The 21,043-nt window shown below is 42.4% G+C and overlaps 1 protein-coding gene across 5 annotated transcripts in view; it reads left to right on the top strand.

Moving 5' to 3' along the window:
- meis2a (Meis homeobox 2a) overlaps positions 1–21,043 on the top strand; it is a 96,223-nt gene that overhangs the window by 60,976 nt on the left and 14,204 nt on the right. For all 5 annotated transcript variants that reach the window (XM_058091432.1, XM_058091433.1, XM_058091429.1 and 2 more), the window contains exon 9: positions 5,550–5,626. In XM_058091432.1, coding sequence (XP_057947415.1) covers positions 5,550–5,626 — 77 coding nt within the window. The remainder of the gene's footprint in view (positions 1–5,549; positions 5,627–21,043) is intronic.

Here is a 21,043-nt window from a genome sequence, read left to right as displayed (position 1 = left end):
ATTTCTGACAGTGAATAATAACCATCAACCTGCAGTCACTTTGATTAAAAACAAATAAGATTCCAATCGATGCCATGTGGGGAGGAGGCGTATAGGAGAGGAAACCCGTCAAATGCTGCCGTCATTTGTTTGGCATTTGGATGTTATATAAAGTGCAATAAAGGGATAAATAAATAGATGGATTCCTAATTTGGATCAGTACACCACTTTACAGGCATACATCCTGTAGTTTTGAAAGCTTTACTTTTATTTAATACAAAGCAAATCAATGCCCGTTGTTGGAACGTGTTGCACATAAAATATCATTATAATATAAAAAAAAAAAACAATCCCGGATCCCTACCTAAAAATACTGTAGTTTCTTCACTGGCGTCCCCAAAATATAGTGGAGCCCACAAAAAGTAGCGAAATGATTCCACCGAAGAAACAAACAACCGCAATGAAAGCACACCCTCCTTGGCTCAAGGTAATAAAACTCAACCTATATTTCACACCGGTCGTTAGCAGCAAAATCTTTTCATATCACTACAGCAACGGGGTAAACAGCCAATAGCCCACCTATTTCCTGGGAGTCATTAGCGTGGAATAGGTTTTTTTTTTTTTTTTGCTAGCTCCTCCACGGCGACCTTGTGACCGCCGTCTATAACTCATGTCACACACTGATGATGTCATTCATCAATTGCGGGTGGGAGGGGTCAACGACTGCGGTGGGGGGTAGAGGGGGATGCGGCAGAAAGGGGCTTGGATGAAATGCCGGATAATGATGCGTCTGAGGACGTTAGCGGCCAATGTGTGTGATGTATAGGCATGGAGTGGTAGATGTGGTTACTGTACACGGCTCCAACCACAGGGGCCGTTACATGCAGCATTATCAGAGACGGGAACACATCACACTCTGTAATTGAGCCTGTACCTACTATATACTCTGTGTGTGTGTGTTAATGTGTTTGTGCATTTCCAGCTACACAACATGTGCGAGTCAGCATGGCGGCACAGACTTTAACTTAATTAACGAAGCGGTTTTCGATCCGAGCTGCCTCGCACGACAAATTGAAGCTTCTCATCTCGGCCTGCTAATTATTTATTAGCTGTTTTGCGGTCAGGCCGCTTTTAAGGCTATCGGTCAACGCTCACTGCTAGGGGAGGGTATCAATACTTCCTGTGTGTGTGTGTGTTTGTGTTCCATCCATTAAATAATCATGTCCCATTGTCTCTAGAGACAAGGGAGGAGGAGGACATCTCCAGACGTTAGACTGCTTCATTTTTTCTATGCAATTCATTGTCTTCACAGGCACATATACACAAAATTAGGACACCTCACGCTGCACACAGAAGGGTGAAAATTTGTCAAAATATGCACCCCTACCGTGTTGTTTGTGCTATTATTTGTCTCATGAATACACCATGTGGCGGCGCTGTTATTAAACCTCAAAGTTGGACCCATACCTTGAAATATCTCCCATATCTTTACTTTTTGTGTTCTACAAAACACTCACTGTAACTTTGGGGTGTTTGGGGAAATCACTACAAAATTTGGTACACACTTTTAAGGTACTGACAAGAACACACATTTAAAATATGAGCATAATTAGTTGAAAAGCATGGCTACTGTCATGGCACAGGCAACACTTACCAACTACCTGCTCATAAAGCCATTTGTCGATTTGATTATAAACTCTGAGGATGTCTGTATTACATGTGTGCTAAATTGTATTCCAAAGCATTTTTTACCTCACTATACACTACACAGTATATATACACAGTATACTGTATGTAGTATGTTTGTGTTTGAACCCTGGTGCAATTAACATGAAGGGGTTACTCAGAGGTCTAAATAGTCGTTGTCCGATTTCACGGCTGCTGTGGCCTCGTAACCACCAGGCCCACCATGGCGGCCGGCTTCTCATGCCCATCTGTTTGTGTGTGTGTGCGCCAAAATGCAGTGTTTGGAGCTGAGATTTCAGAGCTCCAAGCTTGAAGGAAAGCTGCCACAACATAATGTGTGGGTGGCCTGTAGTCATAAAAAAAAAAAAAAATCAGCTGTGTTGTGTCGATGAGTGTATCTTAGAATTATTGTATGTTAGAACTAGCATGTGATGCGGGAAGGTTGGATTCAGACAATAGTGTCAGGCTGGCTTAGAGTGAAACCCCTAAAATTTTTCATTTCTTTGCCTCATTCGCCAAAGAGCTTGCTCATGTTGGTTTTCTTTAACATATGGATGTACAGGTATGTGTAACTTGATGTTACTTGTTATGTAATATAAATAAAAACCCAGAATTTCACAAAAACACATCTCTAAAGTCGCATCATACGAGATCTCAATCTGGTGACCCTCAAATCATTAGCTCCTTGCGTGTGTTTTGCTTTTTGTTTGGCTTTTTAGCCACACTTACTCCAAAGAGAACAATCCAAGGAATACATGGAGGAGCATTCAAAGCACTAACACTCCACCGTTGCCATATGCATCGTTACTTGTTATCATTCATTCATTCATTCATTTTCTACCGCTTTTTCCTCACGAGGGTCGCGGGGGTGCTGGAGCCTATCCCAGCTGTCTTTGGGTGAGAGGCAGGGTACACCCTGGACTGGTCGCCAGCCAATCACAGGGCACATATAGACAAACAACCATTCACAATCACATTCATACCTATGGACAATTTGGAGTCGCTAATTAACCTAGCATGTTTTTGGAATGTGGGAGGAAACCGGAGTACCCGGAGAAAACCACGCATGCACGGGGAGAACATGCAAACTCCACACAGAGATGGCCGAGGGTGGAATTGAACCCTGGTCTCCTAGCTGTGAGGTCTGCGCGCTAACCACTCGCCCGCCGTGCCGCCCCACTTCTTATCATAGTTTGTTGGGTTTTTTTTAATTGATTTCAATTAATTTAAGCATACAGTACACACTAGTGATTGGTGGTGGCCATCTTATTTCTACACTTGTATAACTTTACAGGCAACAATTTGACCCTGCTCTAACATTTTAAATTCCTTCATGGAAAAGTTGGACCATCCTTTTAGTGGTTCACTGTGTGAGAATGCGTGGAACTTTAACATCCTCACTCTCCTTGATGAGACATCTTCCTCGTTTGTTCAGACCATTCGTCACCAGGCTGATGCTGGTCCAGCTGAGCTGCTGGAGAGCACATGCATACACACACACACACACACACACACACGCATACAACACACCATGCGATTGATGATGGGATCTGAGAGGCTGAGGAAGCCTTAATACAATGTAAATGACCCACTCCCATTTCCAATCTGGGCTGCTCCTCCATGTCATCTTCACTGTTTGTCTTGTGCACATTTGTGGGCGTGAGTGTGTTTGCCAGCCTGGTTTGTGACCGAGGTCAAAGCTAATGTGAAAACACCGAGAAGCACAGAAGTGATGGTGCTCTGCACTCTTATTACAGGTATACGATGCATTATATGAATAGGTCGTCCGACAAACCACTAGCTCTTATTCTACACCACACTATTTGTTATTTAACTGATAATTCCTGAATTTAGTCTGAAGAATTTAAGAATTTAGATATAGATTGGTTCATGCATAATGAACCCTAATATTTGTGCTTTCTTTTTAAATAGTATTAGTAATTTTGTTCTCATAATATTATGACTGTATTTGCATAATATTTAAAATTTGTACCCAAACTAATTTTTAAAAAAAATCCAACTTTGATTGTTGTTTTGTTTGACTTTTATATATTTTTAAAATATATATTTTTAATATTATAATACATAACTTTCTGCTGCTAACATGTTATTAAATATGATAAAAATATTTTATTTTTTTACAATGTGCCATGGGCCAATAAAAAAACAGCCACAGCCACAAATGGCTCCCGGCCCCACACTTTGGGCACCACGGGTCCAGTCCAAGCCATATGTGCAGATTGTGTGTAGTAATGCACTAATATGGGTATAAAACTGGCATATTCAGGAGTTACCTAGTATTGTTTTACTTTCAGGAAAATTGTCCCTACTGGAGTTTCTGACGTGCATACAGTACAAACATAGTGCTTTTGAATATTTTCTGATAAATTCCCATTCGACCACAAACACACCCACATGCAATGAAGCAGCTCTCTTTCTTCCCAAGCCAATGACTTGTCAACACCCGGCAATCAAAAAATTTCTCTTATGTTGCTGGTAATTGAACATATCAGCATCAGATTAATCCTGCTGTGCAGAAAGGCTTATTATTATTTGTTCTGTACACTGAGTCTTGTTTGTTCATTGAGCACATTCCTCGTTGAATACAGACAGGCAGTGTCCTCTTGGTTCTTAATTATTGAAAAAATAATATAGAAAATATATTTTTATAGCAGGCACTCCTTGCGACCTTGCAAGAGGTGAAAAAGGCTGGAGGGCAAAAAAAAAAATAGCAGAAGAGTAAGAAGGTGTTTTCTTTGAAGGGGAAGAATGTTAATGGAGCTTGAAACCACCTGAAAATAGAGGAGGATTTAAGTGTCATCTTTTAAAAGGAATTCTTGTGTGTGTGCTGATTTCCAGGTGTCAAATTTACGAATATTTGTGTGTGTGAGTGTGTGTCTCTATGTGCAGAAACACACAACAGTGTCTCATTTGTTTCGTTTGCGTGCGCCCCGACTCCTAATCTGGCCCTTAAAGACATCTGTCAGTGGTGATCATTGTTGTTTTGTCATGCTACATTGCGGGGCAGCCCCAAAGCCTGCCACTTATACATCAGCCCATCTTCCCTCTATTGGAGACCACATCGGTCGCATCACAGCGTCCCGTAACCATAAAAGCAATTTTATTGTGGACTGATGACCATGAGTGATGGGCCAAGGGAAAAAAAATTGTTCCGGTCCCAAAAAAATGCCAATTTTGCTGAGGGGGATCTTGTTTTCCACGGTTGGTAAAGTAGTTAGTTAGCAGGATCAGATAGACTCCATCAAGGCTTTTCACAAAGTTTTGTGGATGGGTGGTGTTTGGACCAAAGAGAAAGCCGTTTTATTTCAGCACGGATTTTTCTGTCATTTTATGAAAAATTAGACAGGTATGTTAAATATTGCCTATACATGCATACATACGTTGTTAGTGCGTGGGCGGGAATGAGGGGGATCAGGAAGGTTGACACATTTGACAAACTTGTTTGGCCAGCTCTGACAGGTTTAGTTCAATTGTATATGTGTGTGTGTGTGTGTTTGTGTTGATGGGAGGGCGGATGCATCTTTTGCTATACGGTGCTGAGGGAGTGCCGGGGTTGGGTGGAGGTCAGGCAGAGGTGCGGCACAATGGCGGAAGACATAGGACCTTAGCGCTATTTTTTGAATATTTGACTATTTGCATGGTATAATGGCAATATTTGTAATTGGTACAATGGGGTTGAGTGATTCTGGTGCCAGCAACTCGTACAGTGGTTTGTACAGATTACAGCCCAATCATAAGCGTTATGGACACAAAGACTCCTCTATCGTGCATGCTTAATCACATGACCGTCCTACAAAGTAATTACAAAGTCAACAGAAATGTCCAGTACACAAGGCTAACGGTCGTGTTTTCTTCTTTCACAGCACCCGTACCCATCTGAAGAGCAGAAGAAGCAGCTAGCCCAAGACACGGGTCTCACCATCCTACAAGTAAACAACTGGTGAGTCCACATTTGCACCTCCAGCACCTTTATTACAGCATGTAAGGATGTTCTGGTTTTTATGTCTTGACTGGGAAGATTATAAGCCACCCCTCCTCCCCGCCCTGCCATCAACCCCCCCCCCCCCCCCCCACCCTCCCCCAAAAAAACCCAGTACCAACGGTGCCCCCACAAAAAGACGGCACCAGCGCCAGCCGCCCCCTTCCTGGTATATACACTACGGCGGATTAAGGTGGCCAGGCCGGTGAGGGCCCTTTGTAGACGGCTTAGCACATAACTGGGGGTGGTGGATTAAATAAAATGATCACACAAGCAAAGAAATGATACAGGAATTACTTATCAAAATACTAGCCGCCGTTTTTTTTTTTTTTTTTTTTTATCTGTGGCTTAATTTGGCCACGTACATTCTCAGGGTGATGTTCAGATTAATTGAAGTGACAGGCTCCTTTCAGCATCCCGGGAAGGTATTTGCACGGATTTCAGGTCTTACACAAACTTAATTATATGGAGCCCCATTTTATCATTCTAATTCCGTGTAGCGGGGGCTTCTATTTACAAATGACAAGTCTGTGCCTTTTATTCGCGGCTTTCCTTAATATATTTATCAAAGCGGGTTCATTTACAAAGTGCTCTATCTGTTGGGTACAGGCGGGCCCACATTAAGCGAGCTTTTACGTTTATCAGACGCGCAGGCCGACAAGCCACCCGAGGGTCAATTGATTTTTTTTTTTTTTTTTGCTTCTCTGATTCATTTTTTCTCCTCTCTCTTTCGTCTCATTTTTCCTGGATCACAATGAGAAACATGCCTGGAGAATTAGCTTGGTTTGTCAGCCTTATCTATCAGAACCTCCCCCACCACCGCCGCCCCACTCTCCCCCCTTTATTCCCTCCCAGCCAAAGGGGGAAGTCAAGCTACTTAAATTGGCCACAGGAACCCGCCGTTATCAGACTTTATTGCACCCTACAGTGTGGATAGCATTTCAATTACACCGGTAAGCAAAGATTAGCTGCCTGTTTTCATGCCTCGTGCCGCCGTCTCGGGCCGGCAATGCCGCGCACCTTACCTACGGGAGCAGAAAATTGAGTTGCCTTGCCTGTGTCATGGTGATTAATACAGAAAGACTCCGCTAACCTGACAGGGAAACAGACAAAGCAATAGCTATATCTCTTTAGAAGGAGTGCATTGCTTCTTATGGGGGCGACATTTCACCTGGAGAAGCTTTTACACAGAGATCCTGCAAAATTAACAGCAGAGTCTCAGTGTGCCAGCAAAAGCGTGTCGTTAACGCAATTGTGTGCGCATCCCATAATCAGTTAATTATATGATGACAGATTCATGGCTCAGGTGGTAGATTGGTCGTTTCCCAACTTTGACGGTTGCTGGTTCGATCTTTCGCTCTTCAGTGACTATGTTGAAGTATACTGTACCCGATGCTGCATCATCAGTCAGTAAAGGAGTAAGTCCATTTACCATGTAGGATTGCTCTGTAACACTGTCAAGGCTTTGACATGACCTCAGAGGTTGGAAAATTGCCGGGTCATCTGCCTTATTTTGTGTTTGTGTCGTTAATATGAATATTCATTCATGTGGCAAAGTCAATGCCAGCTAAAATAGACGTCAGCCAGCGATAAGAACTTTTAACACAACAGGGACGGTGACGTAAGTGAAAATTGGAGCATCGATTTCATCATTGGGGGGGGGGGACAAGACAAGATTTCACTGGCCGTTTATATGCTTTTGCGATGAAATACTTGACTTTTGGGTTTGTATTGGTAGTAAGTTCAAAAAGTTACAAGAAAAGTTGCAAAGGTTTTCCTGCTTGGTCAAATTTGCGTTCAGGATTAAAGTTCAGGATTTTGATGCATTTGCAACATCATAAAAAGGGTCCGCTAACACGAACAGTTATCAAAATAATAAATAAAATATAAAATATAAAATTATTTATATAATAAATAAAAAAAAATTAAGACTACAAACAAATGTTGGCAAAACATGCGCGACATGTCAAGTGCATTGTAGCATTTGTACTTAACATACAAATGACTTCACCTAAGTGGAATCTGAAATCTTACAAAGTGCAAAAGACCTTTTGTGATGTCGCCAACTAGTGGTCTGGCATGCATATTACAGATTGTCCCATGTGTCTGTGGATCGAGAATGACCTGCATTCCATTACTGGAAAGTTTGCAGATGAGTCCGCGGTATTCCTCCCTCGGTTTACAAGGAGTGAATTAACGAGAAGCTTAACGGTTTCACACCTCAAACGTTATTTGCCCTTCCTTTTCCTTTTCTGGTGTCTCTTTCCAAGTGGCTGCTCAGATAGTCCAGCCAGGACATGACGGACCACTGCCGTCCGAAATTCCTGTTAAAAATAAAAGCCCTTCAAATTCCTGACTAGGCCCTGGCATTGTTCTGTGCTTGCCTTTGATGCATTACCGCTGCCAACAGGACGGGCCAAAGACGGATAGACACACAGGGAGAGAGAGACAGTCAGAGGGCTGGTGCTGGATGGAGAAGGGTTGTGGTGGTGGTGGTGGTGGGGTGGGGGTTACATAGTCACTGTCTTCGGTTTCCAGCGCTCTCCCCCCATGGGGAAAGGATGTGCTGAATCAGGGCTTTGTCCTCTGGCGGAATTGCGAGGGCACAAGGCTGCTCTGTGGAAGCTCAAAAAAGCATCCTCCCTTTTTTTTTTTTTTTTTTTTATACCTGCAGCTCACCTGCACACCACCGAAAAGAACACAACCGCCACCTCCCACTACCGCTTTGAAACCGTTTGTCTGGCTCCTGGAGCCGCTATCTCCCGTCTGCATCATTAGCTTAACAGCCTCACCTGTTTGTAGGCATTAGCAGGTCCCGTGTTAATAAAGTACATGGACAGGTTAAAGTCCACTATTTGACGGCTACTTGATTATGCCGTTAATGGCAGCCTATGTGTGCATATCGTGTGTGTGTGTTCTAATGGACACTGGCAGCTCTCTCACAGTCTACTGAGATATTAGAACGGCATCGTGCACCAACAAGGACGCTTTGGTTCTGTGTCTTTCTATCACGATTAAGGGAGAAGAATGATTGTGAAGCTTCTGTTGACATTTGGGGGCTTTATTTGGCAATTACCAGGATTACCCAAAAATGACTTTTTGTTGAACACATTCTTTTTTGTTAAATTTAATGTTGTAATGCTTTGGTCAAAGAACAACAACAAAGTTTCCCCTGGCATGCTTTTGCAGAAACTGCCAATCAATAATAGGTGTCGGGTGTAGGGTGTGGATTCTGGATTCTGGATTCTTGTCCTCCCACTTTTGAAACGTTTTAAGCCAAGATCAAGAAGTACTGCAGTGAAAAAGAAGAATAGCAAAGTTCCCGCCGGTTTGCAGTTCTACACTTCGTACAGGATGTGTAATTGGATCAATTTGCAGGAGTTGATAACTAATTACATTTATTATTACAAAATCTTTCCAATAATTTTGTGTAGGATTATGCATATACTAGTTTTTTACACATGCATCAAAGTCGTAATGCATTGGTCATCCAGTAGAGTTTCTATTATTGTTTGGATAGACCGACACTTTGACAACATTTTCCTTACCTTTATACGCATGAATGTACAGTAGCTTCTAGTGCTTTGGTTACCATCCAGTAGGGCTGCTCTCAAAAGGAAGACGATTAAAGTTTATCAGTTGGACTGTAGTAGAAAAAAAGCTATTGCTGTTTGTTTACCAGTTAGTGGGACTACCCAACAATACCTTGTCATGCTACACACATACAGTATGATGTTGAATTTTTGTGGTAGTTTAACAATCAAAACAATGAGATGGACATTGTAAGATTGTTTGGCCTTCAATAGAGGACAATATCTTAACAATGAGTGGTGTGGTTTTCTTGTCTCGGTCAGCCGTCATTGGGAGCTAAATGGGGCCTGACCGTATCCCCTCGCGTCTCTGCGTCAAACCCAGCACGATATTCGCTGTTATTTACCACTGCAGCGATGCAGCCATCACATAAACACACACACAGACAAGCTGCAGCACGGGCCTGAGAGATGACACCAGTGACAGATGATGGGAGAAGAAAGCTGGCCTAAAGAAAGGCAGGAAATAGTGCGCTCGTTATTCCGTCGTCTTCACAGTGAGCTGAAGAAGACAAATATGTCACTTCTTGGCATATATGATGACGAACTGCTGTGCCAATGGAGCACTAATAACAATAAAGAGGGCACTAAGCCACACTCTATTTTTACTCCTCTGGCTCGTCTCTACAGCCCAGGGGGGAATGCACACACGCACGCACACACACACACGCACACACACACATGGGAGAGGCTGTAATTAGCGGCAGAAAGGAATACAATGAGTGAGTTATTAAGACACAGGGGCGGCTCTCGGCCAACCTTTGCCCCCTGTCGGAGCACAGGTCACTTGATAAGGGAAGGATATCCGCCAGACGACGGCGCCAGGCAGCCTGTGCCCACTGATGACATGAAATAGACTCCGTATCTCACAGCAGTCACCTGAGGGAGGCCATAGTACACTGGTTAGTGTTATTATTATTATTATCACAACTATAAAAGGATTACACAACTGTATGAATATCAAGTGTGAAGCTTACATGTATTGGGAGGGTGGGGGATATTTTTATGAAAATTTCAAAACTGACACAAAGGAAAGAAATGAGGAAAAGGCATCAATATAATTTTGTATGAAAAAAATGTGATTTAGGGCGGCACGGCGGTTGAGTGGTTAGCACGCAGACCTCACAGCTAGGAGACCAGGGTTCAATTCCACCCTCGGCCATCTCTGTGTGGAGTTTGCATGTTTTCCCCGTGCATGCGTGGGTTTTCTCCTCCCACATTCCAAAAACATGCTAGGTTAATTGGTGACTCCAAATTGTCCATAGGTATGAATGTGAGTGTGAATGGTTGTTTGTCTATATGTGCCCTGTGATTGGCTGGCCACCAGTCCAGGGTGTACCCCGCCTCTCGCCCAAAGACAGCTGGGATAGGCTCCAGCACCCCCGCGACCCTTGTGAGGAAAAAGCGGTAGAAAATGAATGAATGAAAATGTGATTTATTTAAACATAAAAAACAACAACAAATGTACAGTCTTACAGTATTATAAAAATATTATATTTGGATTCATATTATTTTATTTATATATGAGTGTACATATATATTGTGCATACTTGAGCAGAGGTACAAGAAAGCTCATTATCAGGTTCAACATTATTGCAGTGGTGCACATCTTGTTTGCAGTGTGCGCTGCCAAGATAAAGTCCAAACAAAAAAGGCTTCCAGTAAGAAACTTTTATGATCCTCTGGTTTGGCGGGCGAGCCCAATATGAAAAAATATATATAATAATAACTCATATTTTCCAAATGTATCATAAAATGGTGACTCCTGCTCTCATTTTTCCATTTTTTTTATTATGAGCTTTGAGGCAATGCTGATTCCCCCTCCTTTCCTTTCCTAGACACCCTACTTTTTTCCAAGTCTTAACTTTGACCCAAATGGAAATGGCAGGGTCTTTTTTGGCAACAACTTGGGATTTCGGGAAGTAGCCATGTTGTACCCCCTACTGCTTTGCTAAATATACCACCTAAATGTGTGTGTGTGTGTGTGTGTGTGTGACTGGTAAAGAGAGGGGGAGTCTGTGGCGATGCCAACACGAGCATCATGATCCCTCTCATTTAGGGAGCGCTAATTGGCAGTTAATTAGCAGAATTGACTCTGTTGTCAGATCCCAAGTGGCAAGTCCCCCCCCCCCCCCCACCCGCTAAATTCATTTGATCTGGCTGTTTTTCCTCCATGCTCAAATAATAATCCCATTTCATCTCCACTGGAGGCATACTCACACTATTGGCAGATTAGACCTTTCTTTTTTATATATATTTTTTGAGTTCAGCAGTTGTTGCCATCCACATTTGCAAGTGAGCCATGGGGGAGTTTTAAACAGCTGATGCTAATGTGTGCTACAGTTGTGTTGATGTGTGCACTTTTTGCCAGCATATGTGCCATGTGATTAATGGTGCCCCCTCCCACTTTATCAGACACTTGAGAGTGTATCGCAGGTCAGAACACGGCAGCTGTGTGAGTCAACAATCGGGGTGGGGGGGTGGGAGGTTGTTACTTCCATAAAACTAACACTTCCGAGGATTTAGCAGAATTTCATACAAACAACAGTGCAGCGCAGGTAGTACACAGGCGGGGTATGTTTGAGGGTTAGTCGTGTGTAGCGTTGATATATGACTCAAGGAAAATATCACAAAATTGGTATGTATAACAAAATGTTTATAAATTACAGATTTTGGCCAGTTTCCACCATGATTTGGGACTTCTGGGAACATACCTAAAAAAATGAAAGGATGACTTTAAATCTGGACCTGAGTCATCTTTGTACAATGAACACACCTCCAAAAGTTAGGAACCAAAACACTAGACTGTTTTCTCAGACCATAGCATCAATCGCAACTGGACTGTTGACCTTGACTGTATGGAGCACAAATCGCGTTGGAACGCTGGAAGGTTCACCCATGAATTCGGAATGTGAGCTTGGGTTCGGCCGTGGGAGACAGGTTAGGTTTACCCGACTGATGATGTGTTGTTGTTGTCTGAAAAAGACAACCCGAACAGTCGAATCGAACGGTTGCCATTGATTTATTGCCCTGAGAATACAATGACCTGCATGAATGAGAATATTCAGACACTAGACTGATATGGAGCTAGCAAACATGATGATCAGATCTTTTGCAGATATAACTTAAAAATTCTGAGACTGGACTTAAGATAATTTAGCTGTGTAGCACAAACCGTTGATCCTGATCCAGAAACTCAAAAACTGTTTCATGGATTTTGATCAAAATTTCCAACCATTTTGGTGCTTCAAAACTGGCTTTTTGGATATGATACTCAGAGACTAAACTTAGCTCAGTAATTATATCCCAGGAGTTAAATATATAGTTGTTTTTAATTGGATTTGATGTATTATTACAGCATGTTCTCATATTTTTTTATTATTTATTGGATTGTTTGTTATTATTTTATTATTATTTTATTATTATTATTATATTATTATTTTTTATTATTATTGATTTTTTATATTTTTTAATATTGTTAAATTTTAGGATTTTTTTCTTTCAAAAATGCAATGTATTTTAACATTTCAATGTTTTTCCTGTATTTAATTCAATTAGACAGTTACCATTTTTTTAGCTGATCTGTTTACTGGCCAATCCGTAAAGTAATAGATTACTGGAGGACACCCCGGTTGGGGTACGTTAGAACCGTGCATATGAATTAGGTTCACTACCAACCCCTTGCAGTTAATGAACATATTAGCAGCATTTTACACCATAATCCCTATTACAACAATAGCATGATGTGGCAGCCCATTTGAAGTACAGTGCATCACAATATCAGCCGTGCTTATACGGTCGATAATTGAATGTAATATAGTGCTTCCTATTTTATCCCGTTTCCTACTAAATGTACTTGTGTGAGGCTGCAAAGAGAGCTGAAATAAGTATTGCAGCAAAAGCATTAGAAAGCGATGGAGGAGGAGGTACGGGAGAGGGGTTGGGGGTGTCTTTGTACTTCTCAGCACCTTTTGGCTCCTTTATTCCTCAACAGCTTGGTTTTATTGGCGGGGTCGTTTAATAACAAGAGCTGCGCGTTTGAAATAAAGTCGAGCTGCGCTTGCGTGGGTGAGACTCCTTTTTCTTTTTCTTCGTCTTTTTTTGTCTTTAATTCTACTTAATTTCTGTAGCAGCAGGGTGAGAAGTGTGTGTGTGTGGGGGGGGGGGTGATGAGAGGTCGAGAAGAGGGAGGAAAGGGAAAAGTAGGTTAATTTCTTTCATTTGCAGGAAGATAGAGAGATGCTGTGTTTTCCTGAACAAGAAGTAGCTTAATGCACGCGGGCAGCCGACGTAAGCCTGCCAGAATCCTCCATGAGCCCGGGGGCCATCTGTGAGCAGAATAGCAATTTTATGACTTTGTCATTAAACCAATTTCACAGCCGTATTGTTTGGTAATGAGGCCGCCGCAAACGAGGCGAGATGTCACTCTTCTCTCTGCCTTAACCTGTACCTCCTTCTTCTTCTTTTGTCGCTTATCCCAGCATCCCCCCCCCCCCCCCCCACACACACACACACTAAGCTCTTACAGGGGTCCCCGGCTCATAAAAGGGCAAAAGTCTATACAGTCAGGACTCTTGTTTATGAGCTTCCATTTGCTTTAGAGATCATTGGGACAAATGGGAGCTTTTCTGTCACTTGAGGGGCCATTTACACCGCAACGTTTTCAGCTAAAACCCCCACAAAAGTTGTTTCACACAGAGAGAGATCCCGCAAAATAGCCGTAACAGTCGTAAAGATTCTGTATTTAGAGTGCATTTCACACAGAACAACACTGCAAACCCACAGCATCCCACAACCAAGTGCTTAGTCAGCATCGAAAATACATACATGGCCGTGATAACTGCTTCCAACACAACTGGCCAGTCAAGGTAAGCGTCAGGTGACACTGTTAATACATACAAATACTGTATATGTACACGCCTGTTCTGTTTCTTATCTTTCGGTTATATCAAGTTTTTCAGACATAATTGTAAATGGTGATTAAAAAAGGAATGGTGATTGTGAGGGAGCTGCCAATCCTCCCTCACTTTTCAGGTGTATGCCCCGCCTACACTGTCCGGTTTCTCTGTGTATATAGTTGGCTTTAGTTATTTACATATATTTTGGTTAGTGCTTTAATTATATTTGTTTGCCATTTAAGTTTAAGTGCCACTTTAGTTAGTTAGTTTTTCCATTTAGAAGTCATTTGTGTTGTTCCTAATTTCTCATCAGTTTCTCCTTTTGTTTGAGGTGATTGGTCGTGGCACAAACATGGAGGCGCCATGACATCACCTCAATTGGACTCTCCCAAGTGCCACCTGGAGGAGGGGGGATTGACTGGGTGGTAGTTGGGGAATCCAAGTTGTTAGGGTACGTGAGTGTATATACGTATATATATACAGGAAGTGACCCATCTGTGGGGGACTCCTGAAGGACTTATATTTAATATGAAGGGTGTTGGGAATGTAAATCGGGTACCTTTTGGACTTGCGTCACCCTCTCATTGGGAACTGTGGTTGGCCCTTCACAGGTAAAAGGGGCTGGGTGAAATTGTTTGGGAGAGGCCTGTTGTGTGTGCTGGGTGTCTTGTAAAATAAACTCGAAAAGCTCTCAAGCCCTGGTCTGGTGTACCTTTCAGCTGCTATGGCTATCCCAGGCTAGTAAGAGGCCATTGTTTTTCAACTCAAAATCTTACAATGATGAATTCATTCAAAATGCTTGATTAATCTGTTCATTTGACAGCCTTGGTTTCTTTACCAGCTAATGGCCTGGCCTTCATATTCCAGCGTTTATAGTCCTTTTGCTGCAACAGAAACTAAACCTCAATGCTGATGTAGCATCAGTTGAAAAGTAGCATGCTACACAGAATGTATCTTCACGACTGTTCATTCTGTTTAGGCTTTTTTTTTCCCCTCTGTCTGTGGCTTATGACAGTGACAGAGCTTCTCCCCAGCGGATCAGACGACCTGACAGAGTAGATTTGCAATAATGACTTTTATCAGCTGAGGGAGATATAGCCAAGGGAGCCGTGTGCTAGCCACAAAGAAATGCTTGCTGCGTATGTTTGTAAGGAAGGCTAAGGGCGTGGGGGACTGAAAGGGATAAAGGTGACCAGGTGTAACAGAATGGCCTTGAGGGTGTGTGTGTGTGTGTGTGTGTGTGTGTGTGTGTGTGTGTGTGTGTGTGTATAGCCAGAGAGGACAGGATCTCCTGCTCGGGCTGAGCTCTTTAAACTCCATGAACCTCTACAAGGTATTTTCTCTTTGTTGAGGCATGCTCTCACTGTTTGTCTTCAACTCGCTTTTTCACGCTTTGCATTCCAACTACGTCCTCCTGTCCTCTTTCCACATACTGTTAAAAATAACAAAGGTAACAATAACCTTTTTATTCATCTTACTTGTTTATATGACGGTGATGCATGCGCTTCTGGCGGTCGGTTAAGCTTCAGAGATTAGATCTTGGAAAAGTAGGATTATTATACAAGCGTAAAGAGAAGTTCAAATATTCATTCATTCATTCATTTTCTACCGCTTTTCCTCACGAGGGTCGCGGGGGTGCTGGAGCCTATCCCAGCTGTCTTCGGGCGTAAGGCGGGGTACACCCTGGACTGGTCGCCAGCCAATCACAGGGCACATATAGACAAACAACCATTCACACTCACATTCATACCTATGGACAATTTGGAGTCGCCAATTAACCTAGCATGTTTTTGGAATGTGGGAGGAAACCGGAGTACCCGGAGAAAACCCACGCATGCACGGGGAGAACATGCAAAATCCACACAGAGATGCCCAAGGGTGGGATTGAACCCTGGTCTCCTAGCTGTGAGGTCTGCGCGCTAACCCCTAGACCACCGTGCCGCCCCAAGTTCAAATATTAAAATGTAAAAAAAATGTAATAATAGGTGTGTGCTTGCTACATGTATCAATTAAGCAATCGATCAAGGGGCGGGGTTGGGCACCACCCACCCCCATACATTTCCATACCACCTGTAGATGAACCAACCATGTGTCCCAATACTTTTTGTAAATCAGATGCCTAATATTTAGGGGCCACATCAATTTATTTTCATTTATTGCAACTGTGGCATAAGAAGGACCAGAGGAGGCTTCACACACTCAGTGGCGGGACCGATCAGAGAGGCTTCCCCCCTAGGGGGGGCGGCCACCATCACATCAGAGCCCCTGTGGTCTTCTTTCCAGTCCTGGCTTTGCTTCAGTTGCTTCCACAAACTATTTATAACCGTGCCTTCTTTTCTTGTGACCACTGCTACTGCTGCTGTTAGTGCCTTGTGAATATATGTCAAAGCAATTATGTGCAATTGAAACTCTGTATTAATTTTTAAAAGCGATGACTGGGGGCACATGCGGTCGCTAATAATGTGCGGCATGGAAACTTCCAGTGTGGAAAAATCCTGTTCTCATCTAGTGATGTAATTATGAGAAGTAGGTGAGGGGCAAAAGGGGCGGCCTTTTAATCGCTTGTTGTTTGTTGGCATCTATCCATTCACCCAAGAGGCGACGTGATAAATCAGGGCACCTCTTGCCCCCCTCCCTGTACGCTTACTGTAGCTCCACTTTGGGTTTGAAGAACTGGATCATGCGTGTCTATGTGTGCATACAAGGCATGTACACCCACCCCTCCCCACATCTTCTGCCCATTACAGCCTGGTAAAAGAAGAGAAGAAGAGCGACATTTGATCCCAACTCAAAGGAAATACATGGTCCTTGTTTCCCGCCTCGCTGCCGAGACGACGCCGGCAATTGGCACTCAATTTTGTTTGAAATATCATGCCGCTATCATGTCATTATCGGCTCCCCCCACTGCTAATCCACAAAGCAACCCTGTTTGATATGTGACAAAAAAGGAGAGAGAGGGAATGGGGAAGGGGGGGTTGGGTCACAGAGTCGCACACCCACTTATTCGATTACCAAGCAGTAGAAAAAGATGGAGGATGATACAAAGACAGTAAAGGAAGAGCAAGTAGTTAGATAGCAGGGAAGCTGCAGGCTGGATGCTAAGGAAGGAAATGGGTTGCCTCCTTCCTGATCCCAGGAGGAGTGATGCTAATGATGGCACTGGACTGCCCATCTTATCTCTGTGTGGACCGCTGCCATCCTATGCACATAGATATTTCAAATTGAATACATTACTATTTGTAATTTTATTACTGTTGTAATATTCATAATATTATGATAAAAATATTTTTTATTCAACAAAATTAAGATGATAAAGTTCCCACCCTTGGGCATCTCTGTGTGGAGTTTGCATGTTCTCCCCGTGCATGCATGGGTTTTTTCCGGGTACTCCGGTTTCCTCTCACATTCCAAAAACATGCTAGGTTAATTGGTGACTCCAAATTGTCCATAGGTATGAATGTGAGTGTGAATGGTTGTTTGTCTATATGTGCCCTGTGATTGGCTGGCCACCAGTCCAGGGTGTACACCGCCTCTCGCCCGAAGACAGCTGGGATAGGCTCCAGCACCCCCGCGACCCTCGTGAGGAAAAAGCAGTAGAAAATGAATGAATGAATGAAGATGATAAAGTTATGACAATAAATACAAAATATCATGTGAGGAAGTCATTATTTTTATTTTAGGAGTAAAAAGCAAAAAGTTACAAAACACTTGTTATACCATGAAATAATAGTCATTATATTACTCTAATGTCATGTGATTATAATCATAATATTGCATGTAAAAATAAGAGAGATTATTTTAGAGGAAAAAAGAAAAAAAAAGTAATTTTACAAAAATAAAGTAGTAAATAAAACTCGTAGTGAAATAAACTAGTTTTTTTTTTTTTAATATGTGGGTGTACGGTCTTTTACATTAGTCCCTAATACTGCTTGGTATTGTGCTTTTTTGGGGGGAGGGGGGGGGTGGCGAGTGAGTGCTTACTATTGACATACGGGATGATTCCAGCCTGACTTCAAACGAGGTGAAAGCCAAAGCTGTTGGTCCCTCAGCTCTGAGGAAGGAAGGCAGGCGAAGGCAACGTGTGTGCACCTTTGCACGTTAATAAGGTGTTTTCTTCCTCCAGCGGAGCCACCCTTTGCTCCATCCCCTGCTGGTGGGATTCCAAAATAAGAACATTGGTGAAAACATTCCAGGGCAGAGAGGTGGCCGCTTGGTTAATGAAGGCGATTATTTGGGGATGGTCCGGGTTAAAGAAAAGTCAGTCCACTCCTCCTCTCCTGAGAAGATTTGTCGGTGCCGGGGCAAGTCGGCCATGCTGTGTTGCTACAATAAGTTCTCTTTCATACAGGTGTGTTGACGCCTCAGGCGGGCTTGGCCGTGCTCCATTCTTTTCACCTTAGCTGATAAGAACAATAACTATCGTGTGTCTTCGAGAAGAAGAAGAAGGAGGAGGAGGGCAACGTGTCAAATGAGAGGCGCCTGAACGCCGTGTCAAGTCCCCTCACCCCCCCCCCACACACACACACACTGCTGTTGTCAGAGCTTGTTGGTGGTGTTGTCAGACAGCCTCACCTTTCTGAGCACTGGATGCTGCCTTTGTGGGCCGCGGGATAAACCAGTGTCTTTGCAGCTTTGCAGCTTGAATGAAGAGGTTGGCTCTGGAAACTCAGTGTCACGAGTTTCGACACAATAAATTATTATTTTTTAAATAAATAATCATAAATTCGTAATAAAATAAATAAATTAATACTATTCGAATTATTGGGGAAAATTCCACATACGTATTAAGAAAATGAAGTTTATGAAAAAAATGTATGAGGGAAAAACTTATTTTAAGTAAAGCAGCAATTATATGACTTATGTTCATTTATATTTTTTATTTAAAAAATGAACAAATACACAATATTATGACACCCCCCCAGCCAAAAAGTCATACTATTGTGGGAAATACATTGTCGTGACATTAGCACAAGGTTTAAATACAATTAGTACAAGGAGCGAATGTTGTAATTTTATGGGGGAAAAAAATGTGTAAAAAATATACATAAGTGTGTGGGTATATATACATATAAAATATAAGGAAAAAAATCCAAATTTTACAGCTCAATAAAAAAAATCTGTTAAAATATTACCACAAAAAATTTCAAGTTTAATGGAGGAAATTATATTGTAAAAAAGTTGGAATATAATAAAACTCATCCATCTCTGGCAATAAATATCCTCAAAGGTCCTCATTCTCTTTCACGGTTTTATAGCATAATAACATGTAATATTTATAGTATTTTGCCGTATTTGGTCATTTTAATCATTACTGGAACTTCCTTCCTGGGCGCATTGATTTCTCATAGCAACATAGAATCAAACGCCAACAATTCACGTTGACTTTTCCAAGCTGAAAAACAAAAACACGGCCGCAGTGGCGGCAGCTCCAATATGTAGCGTTACCTTTTTGGTAGTGGTCTGATGCGTGTGTGGTGAAGCTAGTCTCTAGCCGGCTAGTAGCCTGCCGATGTGGTGCGGCGAGGTGTCAATAGTGTTAACAATAACAATAACAATGTCGCTGTAGCTTGGTTGACATGCACGTTGGCGCTTTCTGGAGACTTTTTCCAGAAGGCTTCATAGGCATAATAAGTGTTTACATGCATTATTAGCTTTTTTGTTTGTTTTTAGTATGTTTAGAATGCACAGAACAGGGACAGACAGAAGACGTGTCCGTGTCTCCCATAAGGATTTCGGATGATGGGCAAAATCTTCCTTTAAAGAGTGAAGGTGTCAGCAGAATAGCATAGCAGCAGTTTACTGACATTAACGTGCACAGCCAGAGAGCAAGCATGCCGCAGTGCTATTGATTTATTTTAATTAGCTGCTTGTTATATCGCCGCTGTTTGCAGCACAAATACATGTGTACTGTTTTTTTTTTGCTCTGAAGCTTAATAGTTTGCTAGGTTTGTATGTTGTTTAATTTTAGGGAGTAATGTGTTAGCAATAGAGGGAGCGATGCTAATGTGCATGTGTTGCGGGGCTGCAGGGGTGCCACAAAAGGCCAATGAGCGGCGTCATAAAAAGGGCTAGAAAAACAGGTCAGTGAAAGTCCATGGAGGAGAGGTGAAACAGTCCCCCTTTGAGAGGCAGACAAAAGAGTATGGAGAGAGAGAGCGAGAGAGAAAACTATGTAAACACAGCAGTTGCCCCAAATGTGGGCCCTCAACCTTCCTTTAAAAAAAAAAAAAAAAGAAAAAAAGAAAAATCCTGCCTCCGCGCTCTGCTTCACATCTGCACCAAATCAAACACGGGGTGAGGTCATGCTCACCCTGCTGACGTCGCCTCGTGTGCAACTCAAACGAAGGGGGCACTGATGGGGCAGAGATGGAGGAACCAAGCCTGACGATGTATGATACATCCTATCAGCTGTCTGTATTAGCTACGTGTTGGAGGATGGGACCTGTTGTTGTCACTACAGTAGATCTGATGGTTCACAGGAGACCTGAGACCCTTGAGGCTTTCGTGTTCATGCACTTTCTGCTCAAAGGACAGGTTGTTGTATACTTCACTGACTTAATCAGTGGAAGCTTGGATTGTTTGTGTGGCGAGGCGATAAGTAAGCGTTCCGCTAATTGTGGTCATGAAGTGGCAAAAATAGTCCAAAATAGCATGCATGTTGATACAAGTTACATTTTGGAAATGTATCTCATGAAAGTCTTAGTGTTATGGGACAAAGGTGGCAATGTTATTATTATATTGTATTCTAATAAAATGTCATAAGGTTGAAAAAAACGGTAAATTAGTATGAGATAAAAGTTAGAATATTAGGACAAGAATTTGACCAGTTGTTATCATTATAAAAGTTGTGTTATGTGAAAAAAAAGTTTGAATATTTGGAAAAAAAAAGT

Source organism: Doryrhamphus excisus, chromosome 13 (genome assembly GCF_030265055.1).
Source record: "Doryrhamphus excisus isolate RoL2022-K1 chromosome 13, RoL_Dexc_1.0, whole genome shotgun sequence".
Lineage (NCBI taxonomy): Eukaryota > Metazoa > Chordata > Actinopteri > Syngnathiformes > Syngnathidae > Doryrhamphus > Doryrhamphus excisus.
This window is presented reverse-complemented; position numbering and strand designations above follow the sequence as displayed.